The sequence below is a fragment of the Triticum dicoccoides genome, chromosome 5B (genome assembly GCF_002162155.2).
Source record: "Triticum dicoccoides isolate Atlit2015 ecotype Zavitan chromosome 5B, WEW_v2.0, whole genome shotgun sequence".
In the NCBI taxonomy this organism is placed as follows: Eukaryota; Viridiplantae; Streptophyta; class Magnoliopsida; order Poales; family Poaceae; genus Triticum; species Triticum dicoccoides.
The window spans coordinates 271,074,769-271,101,643 of NC_041389.1; the positions used below are offsets into that span (position 1 = coordinate 271,074,769).

The 26,875-nt window shown below is 48.0% G+C and overlaps 1 protein-coding gene and 1 long non-coding RNA gene across 3 annotated transcripts; one reads left to right on the forward strand and one right to left on the reverse strand.

Moving 5' to 3' along the window:
* Window positions 1–12,686: 12,686 nt before the first annotated feature.
* Window positions 12,687–13,563, reverse strand: LOC119308373. The gene is made up of 2 exons (XM_037584502.1): window positions 13,376–13,563; window positions 12,687–13,292 (listed from the first exon to the last, which is right to left on the reverse strand). Exons 1-2 carry the CDS (start codon window positions 13,512–13,514, stop codon window positions 12,709–12,711), a joined length of 723 nt encoding a protein of 240 aa, XP_037440399.1. The 5' UTR covers window positions 13,515–13,563; the 3' UTR covers window positions 12,687–12,708.
* Window positions 13,564–16,148: 2,585 nt separating this feature from the next.
* Window positions 16,149–26,030, forward strand: LOC119308376. Of its 2 annotated transcripts, XR_005150068.1 has the most exons (6): window positions 16,149–16,261; window positions 16,350–16,992; window positions 24,036–24,241; window positions 25,007–25,125; window positions 25,217–25,287; window positions 25,684–26,030. It is a non-coding gene; the product is annotated as an uncharacterized LOC119308376 (long non-coding RNA). The 2 variants fall into 2 exon arrangements; XR_005150069.1 differs by lacking the exons at window positions 16,149–16,261; window positions 16,350–16,992 and adding an exon at window positions 17,278–23,964.
* The last annotated feature ends 845 nt before the right edge of the window (window positions 26,031–26,875 follow it).

Genomic DNA, 26,875 nt, shown 5'->3' on the forward strand with positions numbered 1-26,875 from the left:
ATTTTTAACCTTTTCTTTACCAAATTAAACTTTGCAACAAATAGGTTGTCTAGATGTGCAACTAAGTGAGCAACCTATATGATGCAATATCAACTAGCACGCAAGCAAACAAGAGATGTAACAATAAGTAAGCTTGCGAAAGTAAAGGCACGAAATAACCAATAGTGGAGCCGGTGGGGACAAGGATGTGTTACCGGAGTTCCTTCCTTTTAAGGGGAAGTACGTCTCCGTTAGAGCGGTGTGGATGCACAATGCTCCCCAAGAAGCCACTAGGGCCACAGTATTCTCCTCACGCCCTCACACGATGCGAGATGCCGTGAATCCGTGATTCCACTATTGGTGCCCTTGAAGGCGGCGACCGAACCTTTACAAGCAAGGTTGGGGCAATCTCCACAACAATCGGAGGCTCCCAACAACAACAACACCACGAAGCTTCACCGCAATGGAGTATGGCTTCGAGGTGACCTCAACCGTCTAGGGTGCTCAACACCCAAGAGTAACAAGATCCGCAAGGGATAAGTGGGGGGAATCAAATATCCTTTGGTGGAAGTATATATCGGGCCCTTGTCACCCAATCCCGAGCAAATCAACAAGTTTGATTGGCTAGGGAGAGAGATCGGGCGAAAATGGAGCTTGGAGCAACAATGGAGCTTAGAGGTGGAAGAGGTAGTCCACTAGAGGTAGAAGACAACCCTTATATAGTCGTGGAAAGAATCCAACCGTTAACCACTAGTTCTGCCCGCGACTCACGGTACTACCGCTTCAAGGACGCGGTACTATCGCGGCGCCGCGCGGTACTACCGTGGACCACCACGGTACTACCGTGGCAACTGCACAGGCCGGAACAAGCCTGAAGAAGGAGCAGTACTACCGCTTGCGTGGTACTACCGCTCCCCCTTGCGGTACTACCGCAAGGCAGGAGGGTCACGGCCTGGGAAGGGCGCGGATGAAATAAATTACATCCGTGCATACTTCCGCAGAAACTAGGGTGGTGCGAAAACCCGACGCGGTACTACCGCCTGCGAGGCGCGGTACTACGTGGTCGGCGCGGATGTAAAAAATTACATCCGCGCCTACTACCGCGACACTGCGGTACTAGGCCGAAGGGCCACGGTACTACGACTCCAAGGGAGCGGTACTACCGTGGGCCGCCACGGTACTACCGCGCTGGACGAGCGGTACTACCGTGGGTGGCGCGGATGTAAAAAATTACATTCGCCCCTACTACCGCACCGGAGCGGCACTAGGCTAGGGAGCCGCGGTACTACCGCATCAAAGGGGCGGTACTACCGTGAGGGGCGCGGATGTAAAAAATTACATCCGCCCCTACTACCGCACCGGAGCGGCACTAGGCCAGGGAGCCGCGGTACTACCGCACCAAGGGGCGGTACTACCGTGATGCGCCGCGGTACTACCGCTTGTACCTGCGGTACTACCGCAAGTACAGCAGTAGTCGCCAGTTTTCCACACAACCAAGATAACGACGGGTAGCTTCAAAGTGCAAGGAAAGGAGGGACAAGTGTACGTGTGATTCCACCCTACCTTTCCGACGCGGACCCCCTCTTAATAGTACGGCTCTCCTACAACTCAACTCCACCAAGGAGAAACGTAGAACAACGCCGGCTTCAACAGTCTCCGAGGGGCACCGAATCGTCTTGTGCCTAATGATGAGGAATCTGAGGGACTCAAGGCACACGATTAGTCTGCACGAGCATTGTCATCAATCACCAAAACACTTAGGGAAAAATATGCCCTTACAATCTCCTCCTTTTTGGTGTATTGATGACAACACGGGATTTGCACAAAGATAAGATAATTTTAGAGCAGTGGCAAATCCCACTTCTCTAAAATATAGACGGGGCTCCCCCTAGATGTGTGCACTTTAGATGAATGCTTTGGACTGCATGGCACACAAACTAGGATCAACACTCCCCCTATATTTTAGAGACCAAGACAGGATAATAGGCATAGCATAGCATGAAAGTAGCACAATATAACACAAGCTAGCTAGGATAGATAGAGCGCATATGTCTTACACCATACGAGGTAAGATAACCAAGGTTCAAACAAGAAAAACAGCAGAGAGTTTAACTAAAAGCAGCAAACACACGACACACAAACTCACAAATCCCTACACTCTCTCCCCCTTTGGCATCGAGACGCCAAAAAGGCAGAGAGGACACCTAAACACACAAGAGGTGGCTCAAGCAGAGAAGTCGTCCCATGGCTCTTCGTCAGACGCCTCTGCAGCTGGAATGGACTCCTCGACCTCCTCCTCAGAATCAGTCCACCTGTATCCTTGCTTCTCCATCCACTCGGTCTCAGGAGTGATGTGCTCCTCAGACCCGCCAGACACATCCTCGCCATAGAGCTGCAAGACCTTGTTGTGCTGGCGACGACTCTCCTTGGACTCCACGTGAGCCCTGTACTGGCCCTTGGCTTGCATGCGGAAAAGAGACTTCATCTTATCCTTCAACTTCTTGGCCCAAGATGGCCTAGAGTCACTCTGAGAGGGCCTAGCAGAACGGCCCTCGGCGCCAGCAACATCCTCATCAACAGCAGCAGCCCTAGCAGCAGACGCCTCAGCACGAGTAGCGGTGTTAGCCCAGTTGGGTTTGACCCTCAGACAAATGGGCTCATGGCGAATCCAGTCTGGAGCCAGGAACTCCTCCTCAGGGTACATCTTCTCCCAAGTCTTCGAAATCAGCAGAAACAGGTAGGGCCCATAAATAGGCACCTTGCGGTTGAACACAGCAAACCGAAGCTCACACCACATGATGTGAGAGACATCAAGTGGCTGAGTCTGAGACGAGCGAGCCTCCTGGCAAATAAGCATCATGTCCACCATATAGGCATGAACCTTGTCTTTGTCACCGATGCGGGGGAACAAGGAGTTGCGGAAGATGCGGTACATGATATCCAGAAAGGGGTTGAGAACCAAGATTGTCTTGCTATTGGCGAGCGTCTTCTCAACCATGAACGGGGTGAGCTTGTCCTTGTCAGCAGAGTCAGCATTGCCGTGAGGGCGAACACCAACAGGAGTGTCAAGTCCATCATCAGCAACTTGAAGCAAATCCATGAACTCCTTCTAGGTAGCAGACAGCTTGCGGCCATTGGTCATCCAAGTCATCCTCCTTTCATCATTGGTGTGAAAATACACTGAGGCAAAGAACTGACAGATGATCTCAGGGTCATAGTCCAGGTGAAAAGAGATCACATGCTCAATTCCAAACTGCTCCACCAAGTCCAGAGCCTCCCCAAAGTAGTCACGAAACCTGTCCTTCCTCATGTGGTGCATATCAATCCACTTTACCTTCACATAGGTATTCTGCTTGTTCTTGATGACATTCAAGTAGATCTGGGTTTGGGTCTTGTTCCAGAACAGTTCACACCCTCTGACAGTGGAGCGAGGGGTCACATAAGGGTGAAGCTGCCTGAGACGGACATACTCTGTAGGGCCTATCTCATCCATACCCCTGGCGGGCTCCTTGTGCTTGCTAGCTGTGGTCTTGACATTTCGCTTGGACGCAGATGATCCCTCGGGAACTTCTCCTGGGTTGCGCAGACGCTTGGAGCCAGTGTCACGAACGGGATTGGCCCGGCGAGAGCCACCACCTGAGACACACACGGAAGGCACCAAAACAAAAGGCGAAAAGAATCAATGCAAAGGCCATAAAACAGCACATGAAACCCATAGAAGATAAACGAGAAAGTTGGCATGCGATAGATGTGAACCACGGTAGATCTGCCATGGTTTGCGGTACTAAAGGCTTAGTACAGCTCCAGACGCGGTAGTACTGTGCGGGGTCACGGTAGTACCGTGGCTGGGGCAGTAGTAAAGTTTTAGTACCACATGATGCGCGGTAGTACCGCGCCCTAGGGGCGGTAGTACCGTGCGAGCGGTAGTACCGCTCCCTACGGGCGGTAGTACCGCGTCGCGTCAGATCTAACAGGATTTGAATCTGAAAAAGAACCGCGAAGCCATGGCGGTGCTACGGTGATCAGATCTAGCGCTAGACAACAATACAAGTGTAAATCCTATGCAATACCACACTCCTTCATCCTAATCTTGCAGAGATTTAGTCTAGGAATCTCAAGAACATACAAGCCTCCCCCAAAACCTAGAAGAACCAAACACAATCAAAAAGGAGAAGGATTTGGGGGAAAACTTTGGTCCATAGCAAGAGCACGTGGTGGGGAACGATCCCACCGGACGGAATCACGGGAGGGCAGCCGGTGGAGGAGATCCGGCGACGAACGCCGGCTCCGTTCGTGAGCACGAGAGAGGAAGAGACAACGTGGAGAGAAAGAGGACGAATGGGTATGGGGAGTTAGAACTCCCCCTGCCCGGCCTTATCCCCACGCGCTCGAACCGACGCGGTAGTACCGCGGGTCATCGCGGTAGTATCGCCTGGGCGGAAGTACCGCGCCGAGGCGGTAGTACCGCTCCACCAGGCGGCAGTAAAAAATTACTGCCGCTTGGGGACGGTAGTACCGTGCTCCCATCAGCGGTAGTACCGTGGTTGGCCGCGGTAGTACCGTGGCCGACTGCGGTAGTACCGTGAGCTCACGCCACCGAAGGTTTCAATCAAGAGAAAAAAGAATACGCCTTTGCACGGAAAAACAGACACAACCCAAAACTACACAAAAACAAGCACATACCAAGGGAACAACAGAAAATCCCTAAGTGACAAAACCTCTCGAGGAGAGAGGGCGGTGGCCGAAGCCACCTATGTTTGAGTTGGATGGTATGGCACCGCGAAGAATTATCCTTGGGCCCATGACCAAAACTCGTCTTTGAAACACAAGTACCATCAAAAATGGCTAATGTGAAAGATGTGATCTATTTATGCATAATGGGGGGAGGGAGAGTTCATTGAGAGAACAACACTCCCCCTATGTCCATGCCTACACCTAAACTAGACAACAAGTTGAGTGTGGTGGGGGGTGCACGGGTTCAAGTCACATTGCTCAAATCAATGATATTTAGCTCATGCCTTAACTCGCGAAATCTTGCTTCATCCAAGGGCTTCGTGAAAATATCTGCAAGGTTATCATGAGTGTTGACATACTTGAGCTCGATCTCCCCTCGCCTAATGTGATCCCGGATGAAGTGATACCGAATCTCAATGTGCTTCGTCTTGAAGTGTTGCACCGGGTTGAGAGAGATCTTGATGGCACTTTCATCGTCACACCAAAGAGGCACTTTGTCACAAATGACACCGTACTCCTTTAAAGTTTGCCTCATCCATAGGAGTTGAGCACAACAACTACCGACCGCCACATATTCCGCTTCGGTGGACTAGAGAGACACACAACTTTGCTTCTTGGAAGACCAACTTACCAAGGAGCAACCAAGAAATTGACACCCTCCGGAAGTGGACTTCCTATCCACTTTGTCTCCCGCCCAATCGGAATCCGTGAAACCTTCAAGCTTGAAGTTTGCTCCTCTTGGGTACCATAAGCCAAAGTTTGGGGTATGAGCCAAATATCGAAAGATTCGCTTGACCGCCACAAAGTGACTTTCCTTTGGTGCGGCTTGAAAACGTGCACACATCCCCACACTTAACATGATATCCGGTCTAGATGCACAAAGGTAAAGCAAGGAGCCAATCATGGAGCGATATACCTTTTGATCCACCGCTTTATCATTGGGATCGATGTCAAGTTGGCACTTGGTAGGGATTGGTGTAGTAGACGGCTTGACATCACTTAGCTTGAATCTTTTAAGCATGTCTTGAGTGTATTTGGCTTGGTTGATGAAGGTTCCTTCTCTTCTTTGTTTGATGTCGAAACCAAGGAAGAACTTCAACTCTCCCATCGAAGACATCTTAAACTTGGAGGTCATGAGAGCGGCAAATTCTTCATTGAAAGCTTTGTTAGGAGAACCAAAGATAATATCATCAACATATAGTTGGCATACAAACAACTCCCCGTTGACCTTCTTAGTAAAAAGAGTGGGGTCGATTAGCCCTACTTCAAATCCACGATCTTGTAGCAACTCGGTAAGGTGGTCATACCACGCACGTGGGGCTTGTTTAAGGCCATAGAGTGCCTTATCGAGTTCATACACATGATCCGGAAAGTAGGGACCCTCGAACCCGGGGGGTTGCTTGACATAGACCAACTCATTAATAGGACCATTAAGAAAAGCACTTTTCACATCCATTTGTTGCAACTTAAAGTTATGATGAGAAGCATAAGCAATCAACAAACGAATGGATTCAAGACGAGCAACGGGAGCAAAGGTTTCACCGTAGTCGATACCCTCGACTTGGGAGTAGCCTTGTGCTACCAATCTTGCCTTGTTGCGAATGATGTTCCCATGAGCATCTTGCTTGTTCTTGAAGATCCACTTGGTTCCAATGACGTTGTGGTTCCCGGACGGTCTTGGCACCAATCTCCACACCTTGTTGTACTCGAAGTTGTTGAGTTCTTCATGCATGACATTGAGCCAATCCGAGTCTTCGAGCGCCTCATAGACCTTTTGGGGTTCGACACAAGAGACAAACGCGTGATGTTCACAATAGTTTGCCAATTGTCTACGAGTGCTTACCCCCTTTCTTAGGCTTCCAACCACATTTTCCATGAGATGGCCTTGGGTGGTGAGCTTGGAAGCAATCTTCGCGGCACGACGCTCTAATTCCTCCTCGGGTGTGGAAGGAGGAGGGTTGACTTGATGATCTTGAGCGCCGTCTTGAGCTTGTTCTTGACCTTGAGGTTGCTCTTGGTCTTGAACTCGCTCGAGGGGGAGAACTTGACCTTGGGCATCAATTAGTGATTCATCACCGTCTTGAGGTGGATCTTGCCCTTGGTCTTGTTCACGAGGTTGAGGGCCTTCACTTTGTTCTTCGGAAGCGTGTGTGTCTTGATGAGGTGATGGCTCTACTAGAGTAGAGCATTGTCCTTCTCCTTCGGCCACAAGGGGTTCCTCAATGGGTAGGATTTGACCAATACCCATTCTTCTTATGGCTTGGGGAGGAATTTCATCACCTATATCACAAGTACCACTTTGCTTCACTTGGGAGCCGTTATTTTCGTCAAACTCCACGTTACACGTCTCCTCAATGAGTCCGGTGGACTTGTTGAGGACACGGTAAGCATAAGAGTTTGTAGCATAACCAACAAATATGCCTTCATGAGCTCTAGCCTCAAATTTAGACAACCGAACACCTTTCTTGAGAATGAAACACTTACATCCGAACACCCGGAAGTACTTGAGGTTGGGCTTGTTGCCGGTGAGGATCTCATAAGGAGTCTTGTTCAAGCCTTTGCGAAGATAGAGCCGATTGGATGCATGACATGCGGTGTTGATGGCTTCGGCCCAAAAGTTGTATGGAGACTTGAACTCCGCCATCATGGTCCTTGCCGCATCCATCAACGTCCGGTTCTTCCTCTCCGCAACACCATTTTGTTGAGGGGTATAAGGTGCCGCATATTGATGCTTGATCCCCTCATCACTAAGAAACTCATCCAAGGTGTAGTTCTTGAACTCGGTGCCGTTGTCGCTTCTTATTGTCAAGATCTTTGCATCATGTTGACGTTGAGCTTCATTTGCAAAGTTGATGACGGTTTGTTGGGTCTCACTCTTCCTCTTGAAGAAGTATACCCAAGTGTATCTTGAATAATCATCCACAATCACCAAGCAATACTTTCTTCCTCCAAGACTATCAAAAGATGGAGGCCCGAAGAGATCCATGTGAAGGAGCTCCAAGGGTCTCTTCGAGTAGATGATGGTTGAGGGAGGGTGAGCCTTTTCATGAAGCTTTCCTTCGATACAAGCACTGCAAGCACGATCTTTGGCAAAACTAACATTTGTTAGTCCACGAACATGGTCCCCCTTGAAAAGACTTTGCAAAGATCTCATATTGACGTGGGCTAAACGGCGATGCCAAAGCCATCCCACGTCAACTTTAGCCATTAGGCATATCGCGGTCTTAGTGGGTTGCTCCGAAAAGTTAACCACACAGAGACCGTTCTCGACATGCCCAACGAAGGCTACTTTAAGAGTCTTGCTCCACAAGAGGGCCACGGTATCAATATCAAAGAATGTGGCAAAGCCCATGAATGCAAGTTGACGAACGGAAAGTAAATTAAATGCAAGGGACTCAACAAGCATGACTTTCTCGATCGTTAGATCATGAGAAATGACAACCTTGCCGAGATCCAATACCTTAGAATGTGATGCATCATCCCACTCGACATTGGTGGGCGTAGATGGAATCTCTTGCACGTCCACCACCAAGTCCTTGCTCCCGGTCATATGATTTGTTGCTCCACTATCAAGCAACCATGATCCCCCACCGGAAGCAAACGCCTACACGAGATCAATGCTTGGTTTTAGGTACCCATTTAGTAATGGGTCCTTTGATGTTAGTAACAAGGGTTTTGGGAACCCAAATAGACCATTCAATGTATTCATAAGAGGAACCAACAAATTTAGCATAAACATGTCCATCACTAGCACGACACAACACATATGAAGGGTTAAAGTCGCCGACTTTGTTTGAGGAAATGTTCTTGCCCTTTTGGACATCAACTTCCTTCACTTTCTCCTTCTTCTTCTTAGAAGTACCCTCTCCCTCTTTCACGAACGTTTGTTTGAGGGGAGGAGGACGATTGGCCTTGTTGTTCTTCTTCTTCTTGCTCTTGGACTTGGGTGCAAACCCAATTCCTTTTTTGCCCACAACTTCCTTTTGATTGCTCAAAAGGTCGTTGAGGTTTTTCTCACCTTGAATACAAGTCACAAGGCCCTTCTCAAGTTGTTCCTTCAACTTGGCATTTTCCTCCACAAGATGCACATGCTCACAACAAGGGTTAGTAGCACATGCATTATCAATTAATACCATATGAGGAAAGGTGGCCTTTTCCTTGATTAGCTTAACTTGGAGTTGAGCATGAGACTCCTTGAGGCTAGCATGAGTACCCTTCAAGACCTTGTGGGCCTTGTCAAGTATCTCAAACTCCTCTTTGAGTCTAGCATGATCAACCCCAAGTTTAGCCTTCTCGGAGGTTAGCACACGAGACATGACAAGAGCATGATCAAGATCTTTCTTTAACTTAGCATGGTCATCATTGTGTGACTCCTCAAGAGTCAAACGATGCATACGCTCTCCCTCAAGAGCATTAGAGAGATCCGATATCTCATCGGCATAGTCACGACTATGACCTTCCATCTTGAAGATGGTTTCTTCGTGAGCCTCGATCATGTCATTGGCCTCACCAAGTTGTTCCAAGAGAGCAACAAAGTGCTTCTTGGACTTTCCCTTGAGCTTACTCATAAAAGACTCAAATTCATTCACTTCCTCATTAGACTCAACATGTCCATCAATGCAATCCTCCACGGAGGGATTAGTAATGATGGTGGTTGTGATGTTGGGGGTTACCTTGTTTGAAGCCTTAGCCATGAGGCATCTAGCGGTGATGTTTTCGTTGGGTGATTCGAAGAGAGACACCCGGGGAGTAGCAATGGCAATGGATGCCATGGCCGTTGCTTCTTCATTCTCATCATCATCGTCATCCTCTTGGTATTCTTCTTGAACCACCAACCCACGCGTGGGAGTCTTCTTGGCGAAGTTGTTCTTGTTGGGGAAGGACTTGGCTTTGTCTTTTCGAATGAACTTGCCACCATTGTCTTCCCGCTTCTCGTAAGGACAATCCGCAACGAAATGGCTCACATTGCCACAGTTGAAACAAGTTCTCACTCGTTGCTTGCCCTTGACGCCACTTGAGTTGTTCTTGTTGAAGTTGGGTCTTGAGCTCTTCTTACTCCAAAATTGTCTTGAAGCAAGGGCCATGTGCTCATGGTAGTCAAACTTGGTGTCTTCAGGGTTGCTTTCCTCATCCTCCATTTCTTCCTCTTCTTCCACAATAACCTTGGCCTTCAAGGCAAGGTTAGACTTCTTTACTCTTTGAGAACGGAGCACCGCATTATCGGCGGTCTTGTCCAAGATGCTCATTGCAACGAACTCATCCAACACTTCACTTGAGGTCATGGTGTGGAAGTCCGGTCGTTGACGAATGACGGAGGACATGGCTTTGTTGTAGGGCATCATGGCCTTGAGGAACTTCCGCTTGATCCAATTGTCATCCGTGTCCTTGCTTCCATGATCTCGGAGTGCCACCGCGAGTTTGGTCACTCTTCGAAAGAGCTCACGAGGTTCTTCGTCTTCTTTCATTGCAAACTCATCGGCTTCATCTTGCACCACTTCATAGTTGGACCGTTGAATGCTAGCACTTCCACGGTAGAGACCCTCGACACATTTCCATGCTTCTTTAGCCACGACATGGGGTCGAAGGTGAGGGAGATCTTCGGAAAGGATTGCATCTTGGATGATGAAGAGAGCACTCTCATTGAATTGATTGTCCACGGCTTCTCGAGGGGTGAAGTTGCTTGGGTCATGAGGATAAAAACCTTCTTCAATGATTCTCCAAAGGTTAGTGTTCACATGTTTCAAATGACGCTTAAAGCGATAGACCCAATTATCAAAATCTTCATGTTTCTCATATTTAGGAGGTGGACCGGCATGATTCAAATGAGTGGAGGGGATAGGCCCTCCATAAACCGGGGGTTCCACATGGGCAAAGATGCCGGTGCCATTTCTACAACTAGTAGAAGGACTCTTTTCATTGTTAGCTTCCCCTTTGTCGGAGATAGCATCCGTCACCTTGTTAGTAGGATCACCCACTTTCATAGGCGCGGTAGATAGTTTGAGTCCCTCTAGGAAATCATTAAACATGCTTTTAACCTCGGCCGTCATGGAGGTTTTCAATGTGTCTAAAGCCACATTGAACTCCTCACGAGAGACCGAGGTTCCCCCTTCGGCCGAAGATGAGATGGGATTCACACCGGAGTGTTCCTCCGCACCATCGTTGGTGTCAACCATACTCTTCGGACGGCAAAGTCCTTAATAAAGAGACGAGGCTCTGATACCAATTGAAAGGATCGATATGGTTGACTAGAGGGGGGGTGAATAGGCAACTAACAATTTTTAACCTTTTCTTTACCAAATTAAACTTTGCAACAAATAGGTTGTCTAGATGTGCAACTAAGTGAGTAACCTATATGATGCAATATCAACTAGCACGCAAGCAAACAAGAGATGTAACAATAAGTAAGCTTGCGAAAGTAAAGGCACGAAATAACCAATAGTGGAGCCGGTGGAGACAAGGATGTGTTACCGGAGTTCCTTCCTTTTAAGGGGAAGTACGTCTCCGTTAGAGCGGTGTGGAGGCACAATGCTCCCCAAGAAGCCACTAGGGCCACCGTATTCTCCTCACGCCCTCACACGATGCGAGATGCCGTGAATCCGTGATTCCACTATTGGTGCCCTTGAAGGCGGCGACCGAACCTTTACAAGCAAGATTGGGGCAATCTCCACAACAATCGGAGGCTCCCAACAACAACAACACCACGAAGCTTCACCGCAATGGAGTATGGCTTCGAGGTGACCTCAACCGTCTAGGGTGCTCAACACCCAAGAGTAACAAGATCCGCAAGGGATAAGTGGGGGGAATCAAATATCCTTTGGTGGAAGTGTAGATCGGGCCCTTGTCACCCAATCCCGAGCAAATCAACAAGTTTGATTGGCTAGGGAGAGAGATCGGGCGAAAATGGAGCTTGGAGCAACAATGGAGCTTAGAGGTGGAAGAGGTAGTCCACTAGAGGTAGAAGACATCCCTTATATAGTCGTGGAAAGAATCCAACCGTTATCCACTAGTTCTGCCCGCGACTCACGGTACTACCGCTCCAACGACGCGGTACTACCGCGGCGCCGCGCGGTACTACCGTGGACCACCACGGTACTACCGTGGCAACTGCACAGGCCGGAACAAGCCTGAAGAAGGAGCAGTACTACCGCTTGCGCGGTACTACCGCTCCCCCTTGCGGTACTACCGCAAGGCAGGAGGGTCACGGCCTGGGAAGGGCGCGGATGAAATAAATTACATCCGTACATACTTCCGCAGAAACTAGGGTGGTGTGAAAACCCGACGCGGTACTAACGCCTGCGAGGCGCGGTACTACCGTGGTCGGCGCGGATGTAAAAAATTACATCCGCGTCTACTACCGCGACACTGCGGTACTAGGCCGAAGGGCCACGGTACTACGACTCCAAGGGAGCGGTACTACCGTGGGCCGCCACGGTACTACCGCGCTGGACGAGCGGTACTACCGTGGGTGGCGCGGATGTAAAAAGTTACATCCGCCCCTACTACCGCACCGGAGCGGCACTAGGCCAGGGAGCCGCGGTACTACCGCACCAAAGGGGCGGTACTACCGTGAGGGGCGCGGATGTAAAAAATTACATCCGCCCCTACTATCGCACCGGAGCGGCACTAGGCCAGGGAGCCGCGGTACTACCGCACCAAGGGGCGGTACTACCGTGATGCGCCGCGGTACTACCGCTTGTACCTGCGGTACTACCGCAAGTACAGCAGTAGTCGCCAGTTTTCCACACAACCAAGATAACGACGGGTAGCTCCAAAGTGCAAGGAAAGGAGGGACAAGTGTACGTGTGATTCCACCCTACCTTTCCGACGCGGACCCCCTCTTAATAGTACGGCTCTCCTACGACTCAACTCCACCAAGGAGAAACGTAGAACAACGCCGACTTCAACAGTCTCCGAGGGGCACCGAATCGTCTTGTGCCTAATGATGAGGAATCTGAGGGACTCAAGGCACACGATTAGTCCGCACGAGCATTGTCATCAATCACCAAAACACTTAGGGAAAAATATGCCCTTACAGATGGTGAGGTTCTTTGCTTGATCAATTATTGTTTTGAATCTCTTGAGGCTGCCAAATCGTTGGAGCATTAAGTTGATAGTGTGAGTTGCACAAGAGCTCCAAAAGATCTTCGGCCTCTTCTCCAGCAACATTTTCTTGGCTCCCATGTTATTGGAAGCATTCTCCGTCACCACTTGCATCACATGCTCCGCCCCTACCTCCTCAATTGCGCTGTCCACTAGCTGAAATATGACTTCACTTGTATGTGACACATCAGATGTTTCCTTTGATTTGAGAAAACTTGTCCCCCCACTGCAATGCATGCACAAATTCATTATGCTCCTCCTCTTCATGTCCGTCCATGCATCTGTCATGATGGTGCACCCAAGCTTTATCTTCTCCTTCTCACGTTCATCTAACAAACTCTTGGTCCTTGCATATTCATCACTCAACAACTTCTCCCTAAGCTCATATTGAGTAGGAGGCTCATATCCAGGACCAAATTTGCCTATGGCCTCACACATTTGACAAAACTCATCATTGTCAAGAGCATTAAATGGTATGCCTACAAGCAAAGGAACAAAACAATGCAATCAAGCAATCATTTCAAGCACAAGCAAGCAAAGAAATGAAGGACTCCAGAATTACCATGTGAATACACCCATCTAGCAACATATGGTGAACATTGACCTCTTCTCTCCTTGAATAGTGCTTCATTCATACTTAGCTGCTTCAAGGCTTCCTCTTTGCTTGATTTACCATCAATAGGACGCACAAACTTGTCCATTGGTCCTAATTTGTTGGGCTCCGATGATGTGCTTCCAACACAAACAGATTCTCTACCATCCCTTGCTTCATTTAGGGCTGTAACATGCACATCAGCCCTCACTTCTGCCGTATGTTTTTTCTTCGCCACCTTCTTTGCCTCATATGCATCAAGAGCTCTCTGGCATATTGCTTTAGCCTCCGGAGTTGATCTTAAACATGAAAGAACGCTTGAGGTGGTGCCTGTGATGTGTAGCTTGAAACGGTTAATTCCTCCGGTGCTAATATGGCCACAAAAGTCACACTTCACCCTCTCCTTATTTGTGACATCACATAGTTTCCCATAGTTCCATCCAACATCATTGGATTTCCTCTTCAGAGCTATCGGCCTTTCGGACTCTGTTTGGGCGGTGGTGTTCTCTGATGTTGACATCCTATAACAACAAGTCAACAACACAAATTAGCAGCTAGTAGCCACAGACAGCAGCAGCAAACAAGCAACAGCAGCTAGCATTAGCAACAAACAAGTAGCAGCAGCAGCCAGCATCAGCATCAGCTAGCATCAGCAGCAAACAAGTAGTAGCAGCATCAAACAGCAGTAGCAGCAGCAAATTAACAGCAACAGGCAACAACACCAAGTACTACTACTTTTACTCTACTAGTACTAACATGTACTACTGTACTAACACTAATAATAGTAAACAGCACCACTAACTACCACCAGCAGCAGCTAACATCACTTCAGCGGCAACTAGTAGCACCAGCAAAGCAGCAACATGCAGAAGCTAGCAGGAGAAGGTAGGCTCGATGGGGATTTGGGGGCTCACCTGCCTGAAGAGAAGAAGACCAGGCCGCGAGATCCACGGCGGGATGAGGTCGAAGGCCAGCAACCGGAGGTGTGGGGGAGGGCCCGAGCAGGAGAGGCGCGAGGAGAAGCTTCAGATCCAGGGTGGAGGGCGTGCTGCTGCCGGCGGCGCGAGGAGTCTCGCGACCCCAAGGAGAGTCCGGCGGCGCGAGGAATGGAGGAGAGGAGACCCTAACCCTAACACGGGCTCGATTTTGACCCTCTGCCTTTCATCCCGTGGCTCCCTGCCTCTTTATCCCGATTCCCCGATGGATCCCCTCTCGTCGTTCTGTGCCATTAAGCGCCCGTTCCGCGCTGTTCCGCGCGCTTAAGCTCGCCTCAGCGAGAAAAGCGCTCCACCTAGGCGCGCGTCGCGCCTTTACGAGCGCACATGGCCTATGCGAGGCGGTAGGCCAGTGCCTTGCGCGTAGGCGCGCATAAGCGCTCGATTAAGCGCGCTTTCCCGAACTTTGGTTCTAGGGGAAGTTGCACGCATTGCAGAGTTATTCTTATCTGTGAATCAGAAATGGAAGGAAGGCTGTTCATTCCTAATGAAACTGTTGTTTGAGTATATGATGCATTGGAAAGTTATGTCAGATAAGGTTCGCAATGGTACTGTTGATTATGAGTTTAGCAAAGAAATTGCGTCTGTAATCTTGTTGAGGTTCAGATCTGATGCGATTAAGCTTCTCAATGTGGTGTGCAACGCCAAGGGGCCTGGACTTGATAAGAAGAGACCCACAGAACATGGTGATGATGACAAAGGATCAGAGGATCCTAGTGATGATGACAAAGGATCGGAGGATTGGTGATGATGACAAAGGATCAGAGGATCCTTGTGATGATGACAAAGGATCAGAGGTTCCTGGACCATCTGGTGTCTATGACAAAGAGCAAATAACAGCTGGGTCAAGCTATGGACTGACTGGTCACGGTAAGGATAAGAAAGGAAACATACCTGGATCTGAACCATTTGATAGCTGTGATGTCAACTTGGAGGGTGGCCGTGAGGGTGGAGAACAGAAGAACTATAATGATAGCATGTCAGGGATAAGCTCTAGACCACTTGATAGTTGTGATGTCAACCTGGAGGGTGCCCGTGAGGGTGGAAAACAGAAGGAGAATGATAGCATGCCAGGGACAAGTGGCATGAGCAAAATCGCAATAGCTTTCATGCTAGAACTTGCTCGAGCCTTTGATCAGGAAAATAAGTTTAGAACCTTTCGTCATCACAAAAAAAGGGGTGAACTTCTCAATCATCGGCTGAAGAAGTGTGGAACCTTTGCCATTGCTACCTGGTTCTCCAGGATCTGAACATGCAACTGGTTTGGGTCAAGTGCTGCCATTAATACCAGATTCTTCAATGTCTTTACATGGCCATGGTCTGGATCCGATGCTGCTGCCAGGGACAATTCCACGTGGCCCTGCTGTCAGCTCGTTTGGACGGTCTTTACATGGACATGGTTTGGATCTGAATGTGCCGAGGATGCTGCTAGGGACAATTCCACCTGCCCTTGCTGTTAGCTCCTCTGGACGTGGATTGGAGATGGTTCTAGAGCCGAGCCGCTATAAAACTCCTGATTTTTCCTTGATTTCTTTAGATGAACCAGATCTGGGTGAGGTGCAAGAACGGATCAGTGCTAGTGGGAGTTCGAGTGCTAGTGGGAGTTCGACTGAGGAAGATATGGTTAGCTTCTTCCAGGAATTTATCTCCTCGGAATCATATCCTCTTTCTACAGGCCAGATACTTCTTGAAATTTTCTGTATCCACACAAACCTGAGCTTGATAAAGACTATTGCTCTTTATGATGATCGAGGTGGTACTCTTATCTATGAGTCCAAGAAAGGAGAAAAGGAGCAGTTTATCAAAAGATGCTCTAATTGGTTGTCCGAGCATACAGGAAAAAAAACAATCCGTTTTCATTGTACGCTATCTATTCATAAATTAGGTCATTATATTCTTTTCGTGATTGTGGTGAATTTCCAGCTGAAGTTTCTATAATATATATGCAGGATTGCCTTGTTCTCGAAGGCCCAAGCCGTCCTATGACTGCTCATGCGGAGTGTTGGATCGTTCAAATTGATGTGCCAGCTGAATCATCTTTTATTAAGCTTGAAGATGAAGATCCTGAAGTACCCGGGAGGGTATTTGAGGCCACATTACTGTTGGATGATGATTATGTTGACAAAACCAATAGCAGTTTGATTTCTTTGAGAGGTGGCTTTCTGAATATTACATCGGTGACTTTCAGCAAGGCAGTGTCCTCATCAGTCAGATTGGCATTTCATTTTTCACCTATTAGCAGTTTTGGTGATTGCCCTAAAGTGGAGGGTGAGCTTGCATTATATGTTGAAAATTATCCAGTTGGTTTCAGTATCTTGAAGAATCAAGTTGAGGACGATGATGTACATTTGGTGAGACCGGGTCCTTCTGTTTTCGAACTTCCCTTGACAAGGCATGTTCTTGCACTGCCCATTGGTTCTACTGTACATGTCTTAGGGACTTTGAAACTACCACGTTTGGAAGTGTGTGTGGATTAACATTTGCTGCTCGACAAGAACCTTATTCTGGCTGAATGGCATATGGATTCTAGCGTGAGTGCTGCTATATGGGTTGAGTCAGGTTCATGTTTCTAGACTCTCCACCGCACAACAGGTAAGATACTGTTTTTTGTTGCAATGTTTCAGTTAGCAGGAAGTGTCTAAATGCTCTATTTGTAGGAGTGCCTAATGGGAGATCTGAAATTACTGTACCTATTGTAATTGATTTAGTGATGATGATAAAATAATGCTCTCTTTATTAAACTAAAGAACCAATGTATTTGGCATATTTATCTAACTACTCCCTCCGTTCCTAAATATAAGTCTTTTCTAGAGATGGACTACATACGGATGTGTATAGACGTAGTCTAGAGTGTAGATTCACTCATTTTGCTCCGTATGTGGTTCATATTGGAAACTCCAGAAAGACTTATATTTAGGTACGGAGGGAGTATTTCTCTATCTAGAATATCCACTGGTAGGACTAGGGTTCCTACCAGGCCTCCGGCGTAGGTTGTATGGGCAAGGAGGAGGGGGACGAGGGCTGGAGCTAGGGCTTGGGGCGGCGGCGGCTAGGGTTCCGGCTCCTTCGGGAGCCGGGCAACAGAAGATTATAATATCTTTAGTGCTTGATCTCAAACGATGTCTTACAACTAGTATTTATAACTTTAGCCTAAGATAACTTGTGGGCCAAGCCCCTAATACTAATGCCCGGTGGGCCTCTTCCTAGTATAGACCAAACCAGTCATAACATCTCTCCCCGCCCGCGCAAACAACTCGTCCTCGAGCTTAAAGTTTGGATAGTGTTGGCGGAATTCCTCGCGATGCTCCCAAGTAGCCTCCTCCTCCGGAAGGCCCGCCCACTGAACGAGGACGAACCACACGCCACGACGGAGCTGTGCCTGCAACACCTTTGCCGGCTCTGGAAGAATGCGACCATCGGCGGTTGGCGGAAGCGCCGGAGGAGCCGCCGGTGGCTCGCCACGGAAGGGCTTGAGCAGCCCCACATGAAAGACGTCGTGGATGCGAGCGCGGGCTGGAAGCTGAAGACGATAGGCCACCTTCCCAATGCGCTCCACGATAGGGAAGGGCCCGGCGTAGCGAGGGCCGAGCTTGCGCTTCGCGCGCGGGTCCAGTGACTGCGTAGAGCGGTGGAGAAGACGCAGCCACACCCAGTCACCCACCGCGAACTCCGCCTCACGATGATGATCGTCGTAGTAGTGCTTGGCCATCTGCTGGGCCTGGGAGCACAGTTTTTCCCTTTCCAAAAGAGGCACACCCATGCCTCTCACGGAAGAAAAATAAATAAAAAACACGTTTTTTTCGCTTTCGAGAGGCACGGCCGTGACTCTCGCGAAAGCACAACTGTATCTCACGCTAAAGCAAAAAACGTGCCTCTCGCGAAAGGAAAAAAATAGAAAACATATTTTTTTCCGTTTCTCAGAGGCACGACCATGACTCTCGCAAAAGGACACCTGTGCCTCTCGCGGAAGGAACAAAAACAGAAAAACAGGTTTTTTTCCTTTCCTAGAAGCACAGTCGTGACTCTAACGAAAGCACAACCGTGCCTCTCGCAGAAGCAAAATCATGCCTCTCGCGGAAGGAAAAAACAGATTTTTTTTCCCATTTCCGAGAGGCATAGTCAGAACTCTGGCGAAAGCAAACCCGTGTCTCTGACGAAAGCAAAATCGTGGCTCGTGAAAGAAAAAAAAGAAACACATTTTTTGGCGCAATTTCTTTTTGCGAATTTTTTCATCCAAAAGCTAAAAATGACCGATGAAAAACCGAAACGTCGAAAAACTCGGGAAAACAATTTTAAAAAGCCGAAAACAAGTGCGAATCCGTCGTCGATGTAGTTCAAACCCCACAGCCAACCCATTTTTGATCAAACGTCACATATGAATCCTTGTTTTAGACGGTGCACATGTGTCCCATAGCGCCATGAACCCCTTGTGCGCAGTCATAGTATTAGAGGACTCCGGCTGTCCGGTCCTCGTTCTTCCCATCGCCCTTCTCAGGTGGTATGCAGATTTAACAGTAAAGCACCCATTTTTTGTATAGTTCCAGGCCATATAATCCTGTTCCTCCGGACCCCCAATAGCGATATGTTTGATGTCCGCCGCATCACTCGGACTGAACATGGCATCCACCTTTGCTGCATCCCACGAACGACCATCTAGAGTTAACAAGTCTGCCACCCTTGTCACACCGGGCATGAAGAATTGGCCCAGTGGCTTCAAACTTCCCTGCCTCAGAATCCAGTTGTCATGGTGTATATTCACCTTTGAACCATCTCCTATGCGCCATATTGTTCCCTCCCTTAAAAGATCTCTCCCATACAGCACACTGCAGAAGGTGTAGGAGGCGTTGGAAGGGCATGTGGCTGTCATCATTGTTTGCTCCTTAAAATAGCGAGCTTTGAGAACCCTTGCGCACAGCGAGTTCGGTTCTTGCAAAATCCTCCACGCCTGGTTTGCTAGCAAAGCTTGGTTGAAGCCCTCAGGATCACGAAAACCGAGACCCCCAACTCTTTTTGTAGCACACATTTTTTGCCAAGAGATCCAATGTACTTTCCTTTCACCATTCGATTTACCCCACCAGAATTTCGAAGGGATCGAAGTCAGATTCCGGCACGTTTTCTTAGTGAGCTGAAAACAACTCATGGTGAAAGTAGGTACAACTTGGAGTCCGGATTTCACCAAAACCTCCTTCGCCGCTTTGGACAAACCTTGGCCCTTATAGCCACCCACTTTTGACTTGGAACTTTCCGTGACATACTTGAAAGTGCCCTCCTTAGAACGACCAACCAGTGTTGGCAGCCCAAGATATCGTTCACTTAGAGCTTCTGAATCAATCCCAAGTGCACACTTCAGCTCTACCTTTGTATCATCTCCGCACCCCTTGCCAAAAAAGATCGAAGATTTCTGTAAGTTCACACGTTGCCCTGAAGCCGCTTCATAACTATTTAAAATCTCCTTTAAGGCCTCCATATTGTCCCTCGATCCCTCCAAAAACACAATGCTGTCGTCCGCAAAAAGGAGGTGAGTTACATGGGGGCCAGTGCTCCCAAACGTCACCCCTTTGATCTTAGCGTCTTCTTGTGCCTTCTTCAACAGTGCAGAGAAACCCTCAACACAAAAGAGGAAGAGATATGGAGAGAGCACCTTCAACAGTGCCGTAGTCCCCGAGAGGGTGAAAACCTCCTAGAACAAGCACCATTCATCTTGACAGAAAAATTAGCAGTGGTGACACACCTCATGATCATCGTAATCCACTGTGGTGCAAAACCAAACTGCTCTAACATCTGTTGCAAAAACACCCATTCAACCCTATCATACGCCTTCATCATGTCCAGTTTTACTGCACACAACGGTTTCTTCCTTTTCCTAGTCCGTATTGCATGAACACACTCATACGCAACAAGGACATTGTCAGTGATGAGACATCCCGATACAAACGCGCTTTGCTCCTCTGAGATAAGAATGGGGAGGATGCCTTTCAATCTATTTGCCAATACTTCAGTTGCAATCTTATAAAGCACGTTGCACAAACTAATTGGTCTTAACTGAGACAACAACTCCGGTGAGTTGGTCTTGGGAATCATGAAAATGACGGTATCGTTAAAATCCTCCAGGGTGGCCACACCACCCAAGAAATCCCTCACAGCTCAATACACATCCTCACGGACCTGCGGCCAGTGCCGCTGGTAGAAAAGAGCCGGAAGCCCGTCCGGAGCGGGCGCCTTCATTGGCCCCATTTGGAACAGAGCCGCATGTATCTCTTCATCAGTGATAAGAGCAGTAAGCGCGTCGTTCATATCCGGAGAGACCACTTGATGTATGTTCTGTAATAAAGCATTGGCCCCCGACGAACCATCCGAAGTAAATAGCCCCTCGTAGAAACTGGCAGCCATTTCTCTCATCTGTTCATCAACTGTACATCTAGTTCCATCCTCCCTCCGGAGAGCTTTGATCGTGTTTTTCCTTTTCCTATGAGTAGCCCGGCTCTGAAAATATTTTGTGTTCTGACCGCATCGCCTGCACTCAACCAGTCTACTCTTGACCTCTGCTTATACATAATTTCTTCATGTGTATAGATTTCCTTGAGCTGCGCTTCAATCTCGCGGACCTCCAATGAGTGTCCAGTCGAAAGAGCTCTCACCTTAGCTTCACTCAACCTTTTAACTTTGCAATCATCCTTCTGATCGAGCCAAAAACTTCCCGCGCCCACCTTTGCATCGCCCCCGTCGTGCCTCTGAGTCGTTGCCACACTACAGCTAGACCTTGGTCCCCGGTTCCTGCTACCTCCCACGCTTCTTCAAACATAGCTTGATAGCCCTCATGGCGAGTCCAAGCTTCCTCATATCTAAAAGCTCTATCACTTGGCCCATCTCGACGCGGAGCCATCTCCAGCGCCCGAACCAACAAAGCTTGGTGGTCAGACTCTTCGGTTATGATGTGTTCAACTGTTGTCTAGGGGAACATCCGTAAGAAAGAATCAGTGCATGTGGCTCGATCTAACCGAACCTGAATATTTTCCACACCATCCCGCTTATTATCCCAAGTATAATGATAGCCCGAGAACCCCAAGTCTGCCAGGCCACAATCAGCAAGACAGTCACGAAAATCTTCCATTTGCAAGAAGGGTCTTGGGTTACCACCAATCTGGTCAGAAAGAAACAAGGCTTCATTGTAATCACCCAAACAAATCCACGGCAGATCGTCTTGAGCTCGCAGGAATCTAATAGCATCCCATGATTTCTTGCGTAGTTCTGTTCGGGGTTCCCCGTAGAATCCAGTGATCCTACAAGTTTTCCCCTCACACATCACCTCTGCATCGATAAAGTACTGGCTCCACGGACGCACGGTAACCTGAAGATGATCTCTCCACCATAGAGCAAGACCTCCACTCCTCCCTTGACAGTCTACTGCTACACCACGATTAAATCCCATGCTCCACTGTAGTCGCTCCATTGCTCTCGCCGTTTTCTTCTTCTCACAAAGAAAAACCACCGCCGGGTTGTAGGACCGTATCAGGTCTCTTAATTCGCCAACTGTCGAGTCCAACCCCAATCTTGGACAGTTCCAGGCCAAGAGATTCATGGCGTCCGGCGGCCCCCCGACATGGGGTCCGCCGATCTATCATTGGTCTCGGAAATACGGCCGAACACAGAGGTCGTTTTCTGCCTCGTATCACGGATAAAGCCATCATGTGAAATCTGCCTATCCGGGTCGTCCTTTGCCACCCAATATTGCTTTGGCCCCCTCTTGCGTCCACCATGTTCATATCTTGGTTGGTGCTTGTCATGTTGCACCTCTCTATACTCCTGCCTTGGTTTTCTGATATAGTAGCCCTTGGTTCTTGTTTTGCCCAGCTCTTCTCCCTGCCCCGATCGGGTCATACCATCACCTCTATGGCCTCCCCTGTAGTACTCCCCATTCGCAGACCTTCTCTCCCTCCCAGCATCCCTTGAGCTGCCCCCATAGTTGAACTGTTGCCTCTCATGTAGCTTATTTCTCAGCTCATTTTCCTTCTTTTGCTCAAGGCCCGTTCTCAGGCCAAGGGGCTTATTACAACAAAATAATCCTGGAAAACATCTAGGCCCACCCTGACACCAGCACACATCGCGAGATCCACAAGTGGTACAGATTCCGGGACCCTGTGATCTCGGGCTCACATTAGTACTTTCGTATGTTACTAGTCAACCTTTCGCCCGCTTGCAGCCCGATGCGAGCGCTAGCGATGCCGCTTCCGATCCCCTGCATCTCCCTTCCCTCGTTCGCTTCACCTTCCACCTCGGCGCGAGAAATCCATCCTTGCCTCGCTCCAAATCGCTTCGTGCGCGCCAAATCCAAGCTTTAAAGCCTCTAGCTTCCCCAACCGCCCCTCCCCCCAACTCTAGAACAGCCGCCGACGCCGCATCAACAAGATGGGTCAGCAGTCAAAAGGACGCGTGCGCCGGTGCCTCAGGTCATCCCGCCGTCGCTGCCTCAAATTCGTTCCGCCGTTGATGCCGCAGCTCGTCCCGCCGCTAGCGCCACACCTCGTCCCGCCACCATGCTAGCCCGGACCAGGTGCCTAGATTCCCCAACGGCCACCAACTGCAGCGGCGGCCTCTGCACCATGCTGGCTCCTCAGACGCAAGGCTGTTTGTGGTACACGAATGTTCCTCGTCCCGCCACCACACCAGCCCGGACCAGGTGCCTCGATTCCCCCACGGCCACCAAATGCAGCGGCGACCTCTGCACCATGCTGGCTTCCCCAGACGCAAGGCCCACACGAATGCTGATGATTTGAATCCAGAAGCATGGTATGTTTTCTCCCCCTATTTACTAGTACAGTCTTGCTGTGATAGCATTATGTATGATACATTTGTTCACCTGTTTACGCATACCCAAGCCCCTATTTCCGGGGATGTTTTCGCTACCAGGTTTCACCATTTGGCTGAAAATGACCCCTTGGTAATCCGGTTCAGGGCATGTGTATTTTTTTGGAAATGACCGTGTACAAACATGTGGTGTCTTTAGGTTTTCGTTTGAAATATTTTGAACATGCGTACGTGTTGCGTTGTTTCGTCTAAGTTTTTTGCTCTACGTGGGCCAGTCCGTTTCCTCTGTGGATCGGTGCTTCCGTGGGCCATTTCGTTTCCTCCGTGGATCGGTGCTTCCGTGGGCTTCCATTGGTCTTTGGTCTGCGCACGTGTCGATTCGATCGCCTAGATGCCTCGCCGCCGCCCTTGACCGTGCCCTCTCGAACGCTCCCGTTAGATCTTCCACGGCCGTATGCACCTATAAAAGGGTCTTGTCCCTCCATCGAGACCATTAACTACAGCCTCCGTTGCCCCTCCATCTTCCCCAATTCTTTGCGCTCTGCCTGCTCGATCTACTTCCCACCCCATACCACATCGACCAGGCCACCACCCCCACCAGCGGTGGATTGTCGGGAGCAAGAACGGGATAGACTCTAGAAGCCTTCGTCACACCATGCGCCCTCATCGGCTGGCCATGGTCGGACCGTTGGGCGGATCCGATTGCTACTTGCTACGGCGGCGCAAGCGCAGGTGGTCGACGGGAGATCCCTGTGACAGGTGCTTGCTGCCCCTGCGTCGGTCGTCGTCTGCCTCTCCTATGAAGATGATGATTTTTTGTCTCCTTTTAGATGAACTGCGTTCCCATGCAATGGATGGCGGGCCTAGCTCGAGCTCATCTTTTGAGTGGTGGCCTGATACTCTTCGGCGACAGTCATTGGTACATGGTTGTGCGGTTGCTGTTGCACATGAAGCATCCGTGGATTGACTGCCAGGATGGAAGGAACGGGCGGCGCTGGAGCATGACCTGGGTATTTGGAACCTCTACATGAAGGAGGTTCACCTCTTCTCTCTTGGTTCTTTTCTTCTTTCATGTTTGCTGCAGTTTCATGCGTGCAAGCAGCCGGGAGAACGTGGATCAAGTACAAGTAGTATTGGTACTTATGTGTGCAAGCAAGGTTCTTTTTCTAAATTAGACATATATTATTCTATATATGTAACTATCGCTTATAGAGCATGATAGGATATATTTCTTTGTTCTATAGTTTTCCCAAGATGAAATTTGATGTTTGCGTACGACCAAACTGAATTTATGTTTCTCCATCCACTACTGCCTCTATTATCAATGTAAAAGTGATGTGAGTATCCTAATTGGTGGCAAGGAAAGAACAGAAAAAAGCCCCTGTGGGCATTGGATAAGCAAACTGCTGTCATATTTTTGCCGATTTATGTGCACTCTAAATAAAAATCAGTTTTGCAACACATCCATTAATTTCTGGCTCCTTTCCGAATGTTTATCTGCTGAAATCTTTCTAATCCTGTTTATATGGTGTTGTAGAATAGATGCATTTGCCATTAGCATCAATGAAAGAAATATTCATATGCTACTGGAGAGAGGTAGATGAATTGTATTTAGTTTTCTTCGCTAAGATTTCAGGCTAACAAGCTTAAGGGTCAGATAGTATTAATTAGCACACTAGGAGGTATTATTTTCTCTTTTTGGTCTCACACTACTTATGCTATTTTGTTCTGTTAGTTTTAAACAGGTATAAAACATAAGCTGCAGCTTTAGATGATTAATTGATTTTTTTTTGTGAATTAGATAATTAATTGATGCTGGTCAAGAACTCTCATTCCTCGAAGACGAGGCGAAGTTTTTACAAGAATAGGTGAGATGCTTGCAGCTAGAGCGGGGAGCCAAATGGACTAAATCCATATGAGGTATCCACACATTGCTTTTAGGAAAAAAAACACCTATAGTGTACATTACCTTTTCTATTCTTTGTTAATAGGTTTTGTTGTTTCTGGTTAGTTGCAGATCACGTGGAGCCGTTGTGTGCACTCAATCCTCTACTACTTTTTGGGTACTATTTTGTATTACAGGTTATCAGGCTTAGCTCTGCTCGCATATTCTGTAACTGTTTTGTGTCAGTTTAATATGAATACGTAGCCTACCTTATGTATCGGAAACTGATGTTGAAACCGTTGCTGGGTGATGTCCAGTTCGAGGAATGGCTGTATCTGTGTTTGCATTCATGTGTTTATAGACCAATGTTAGTACTAACATATTGAGTGACATCACGTAATCTTGGTGATTCTCAACCTCATATCAGGCAACACACATGGCATAGTAGAACATATCCAGTGAGCATTGCATCCGTCCCTTGTTGGCTCGCAACTCGTGTCCATTATTTATTTCCATGGTTTTCATTCATCATGGATTGTTTATTTGATATCTTATTTGCTGTCGGGCGATGTTTTTGCCTCTTTTTTTTGTAGGCTCAACTATTGATGGACATGTTGATAGCGTGGGGAGACCTTTGTAAAAGTTTTAGGTCCGGTGTTTAGTCTTGGTGGAAAGAAATGGCAGTGTATCCTTTTTATTTGTAGCACTCATAATGATAATAAATGTATCATTCAAACATTGTTCGGTATCAACGAGGTGCGGCGTGCCGCCGTGCGGGTATTGGTAGTATCTGGTTAGTTAGTACTATCATGCAATGCTAGCCTGCTATGTGATACATTTGTTTTTCTGCTTATCTGAACTCTGAACATGCAGATGGTCTTTGTTGGTGTCAAACTGTCAAATATTTGCATGATATGCAACTATGCGTTTCTGTATGATATGAATCCGCATGTATTTGATATGATGCTCAGCTGTTGTAATTTAAAAATGGTTATGACAGAAACAGAAAGCAAATAGGTGTATCCATCTTATCTGAAATTCTGAACATTCAGAATTTTCCCTAATGAATTAAATAATGTTCTTATAACTAACCAGCACGTAATAGTCTAGTCTCCTTGACCGCCTTTGTACTGTACTTAACTAGTAATAAGAAAGCCTTCTTTATATTTCAGTAGATTAGAATACTTTTTTTATTGATCCATGCTATATTATCAATTTTGAATATTTTGTATACACTTACAATTATTTATATATCGTTTTTTGGACGAGTTAATTACACCTGCAGTACAAAAACTTGCAGTGAACTAACAAAATCATACATAAACTAAAACCCCCCAGAAAAATGATACATTAGCTTATCTAACAGCACATTTCGATACAATTTCTGTTTAAACTAATGGTGCACTGTTAACTACGTGCTCGTGCGCCTTGGAGCTTCCCTCAGCCCTGTTGGGTCCCAATCGTTAGTTGGATAAACAGATAAAAGAGTTAATTACACCTGCAGTACAAGAACTTGTAGTGAACTAACGGAATCATACATAAACTAGAAAACCCCATAAAAGTCATACACTAACTTATGTAACAGCACATTTTGATACAATTTCCGTTAACCTTAACGGTGCACTGTCCTGTCGTTGTTAAACTGCGTGTACGTGCGCCTTCGATCTCCCCTCTGCCTTGTTTGGTCCCACTTGTCAGTTTCACTGGAAATAAAATAGACGCAAAATAATACGCACTGCCAAGATTCGAACCAGAGACCCAAACAAAATGTGGGAAGGGGCATGA

Coding starts and splice junctions, on each gene's coding strand:
- LOC119308373 (XM_037584502.1), bottom strand. CDS start 13,514: ATGGACAAGTTTGTGCGTCCTATTGATGGTAAATCAAGCAAAGAGGAA. Junction 13,293..13,375: donor TAGATGGGTGTATTCACATG/GTAATTCTGGAG, acceptor CTTTGCTTGTAG/GCATACCATTTAATGCTCTT.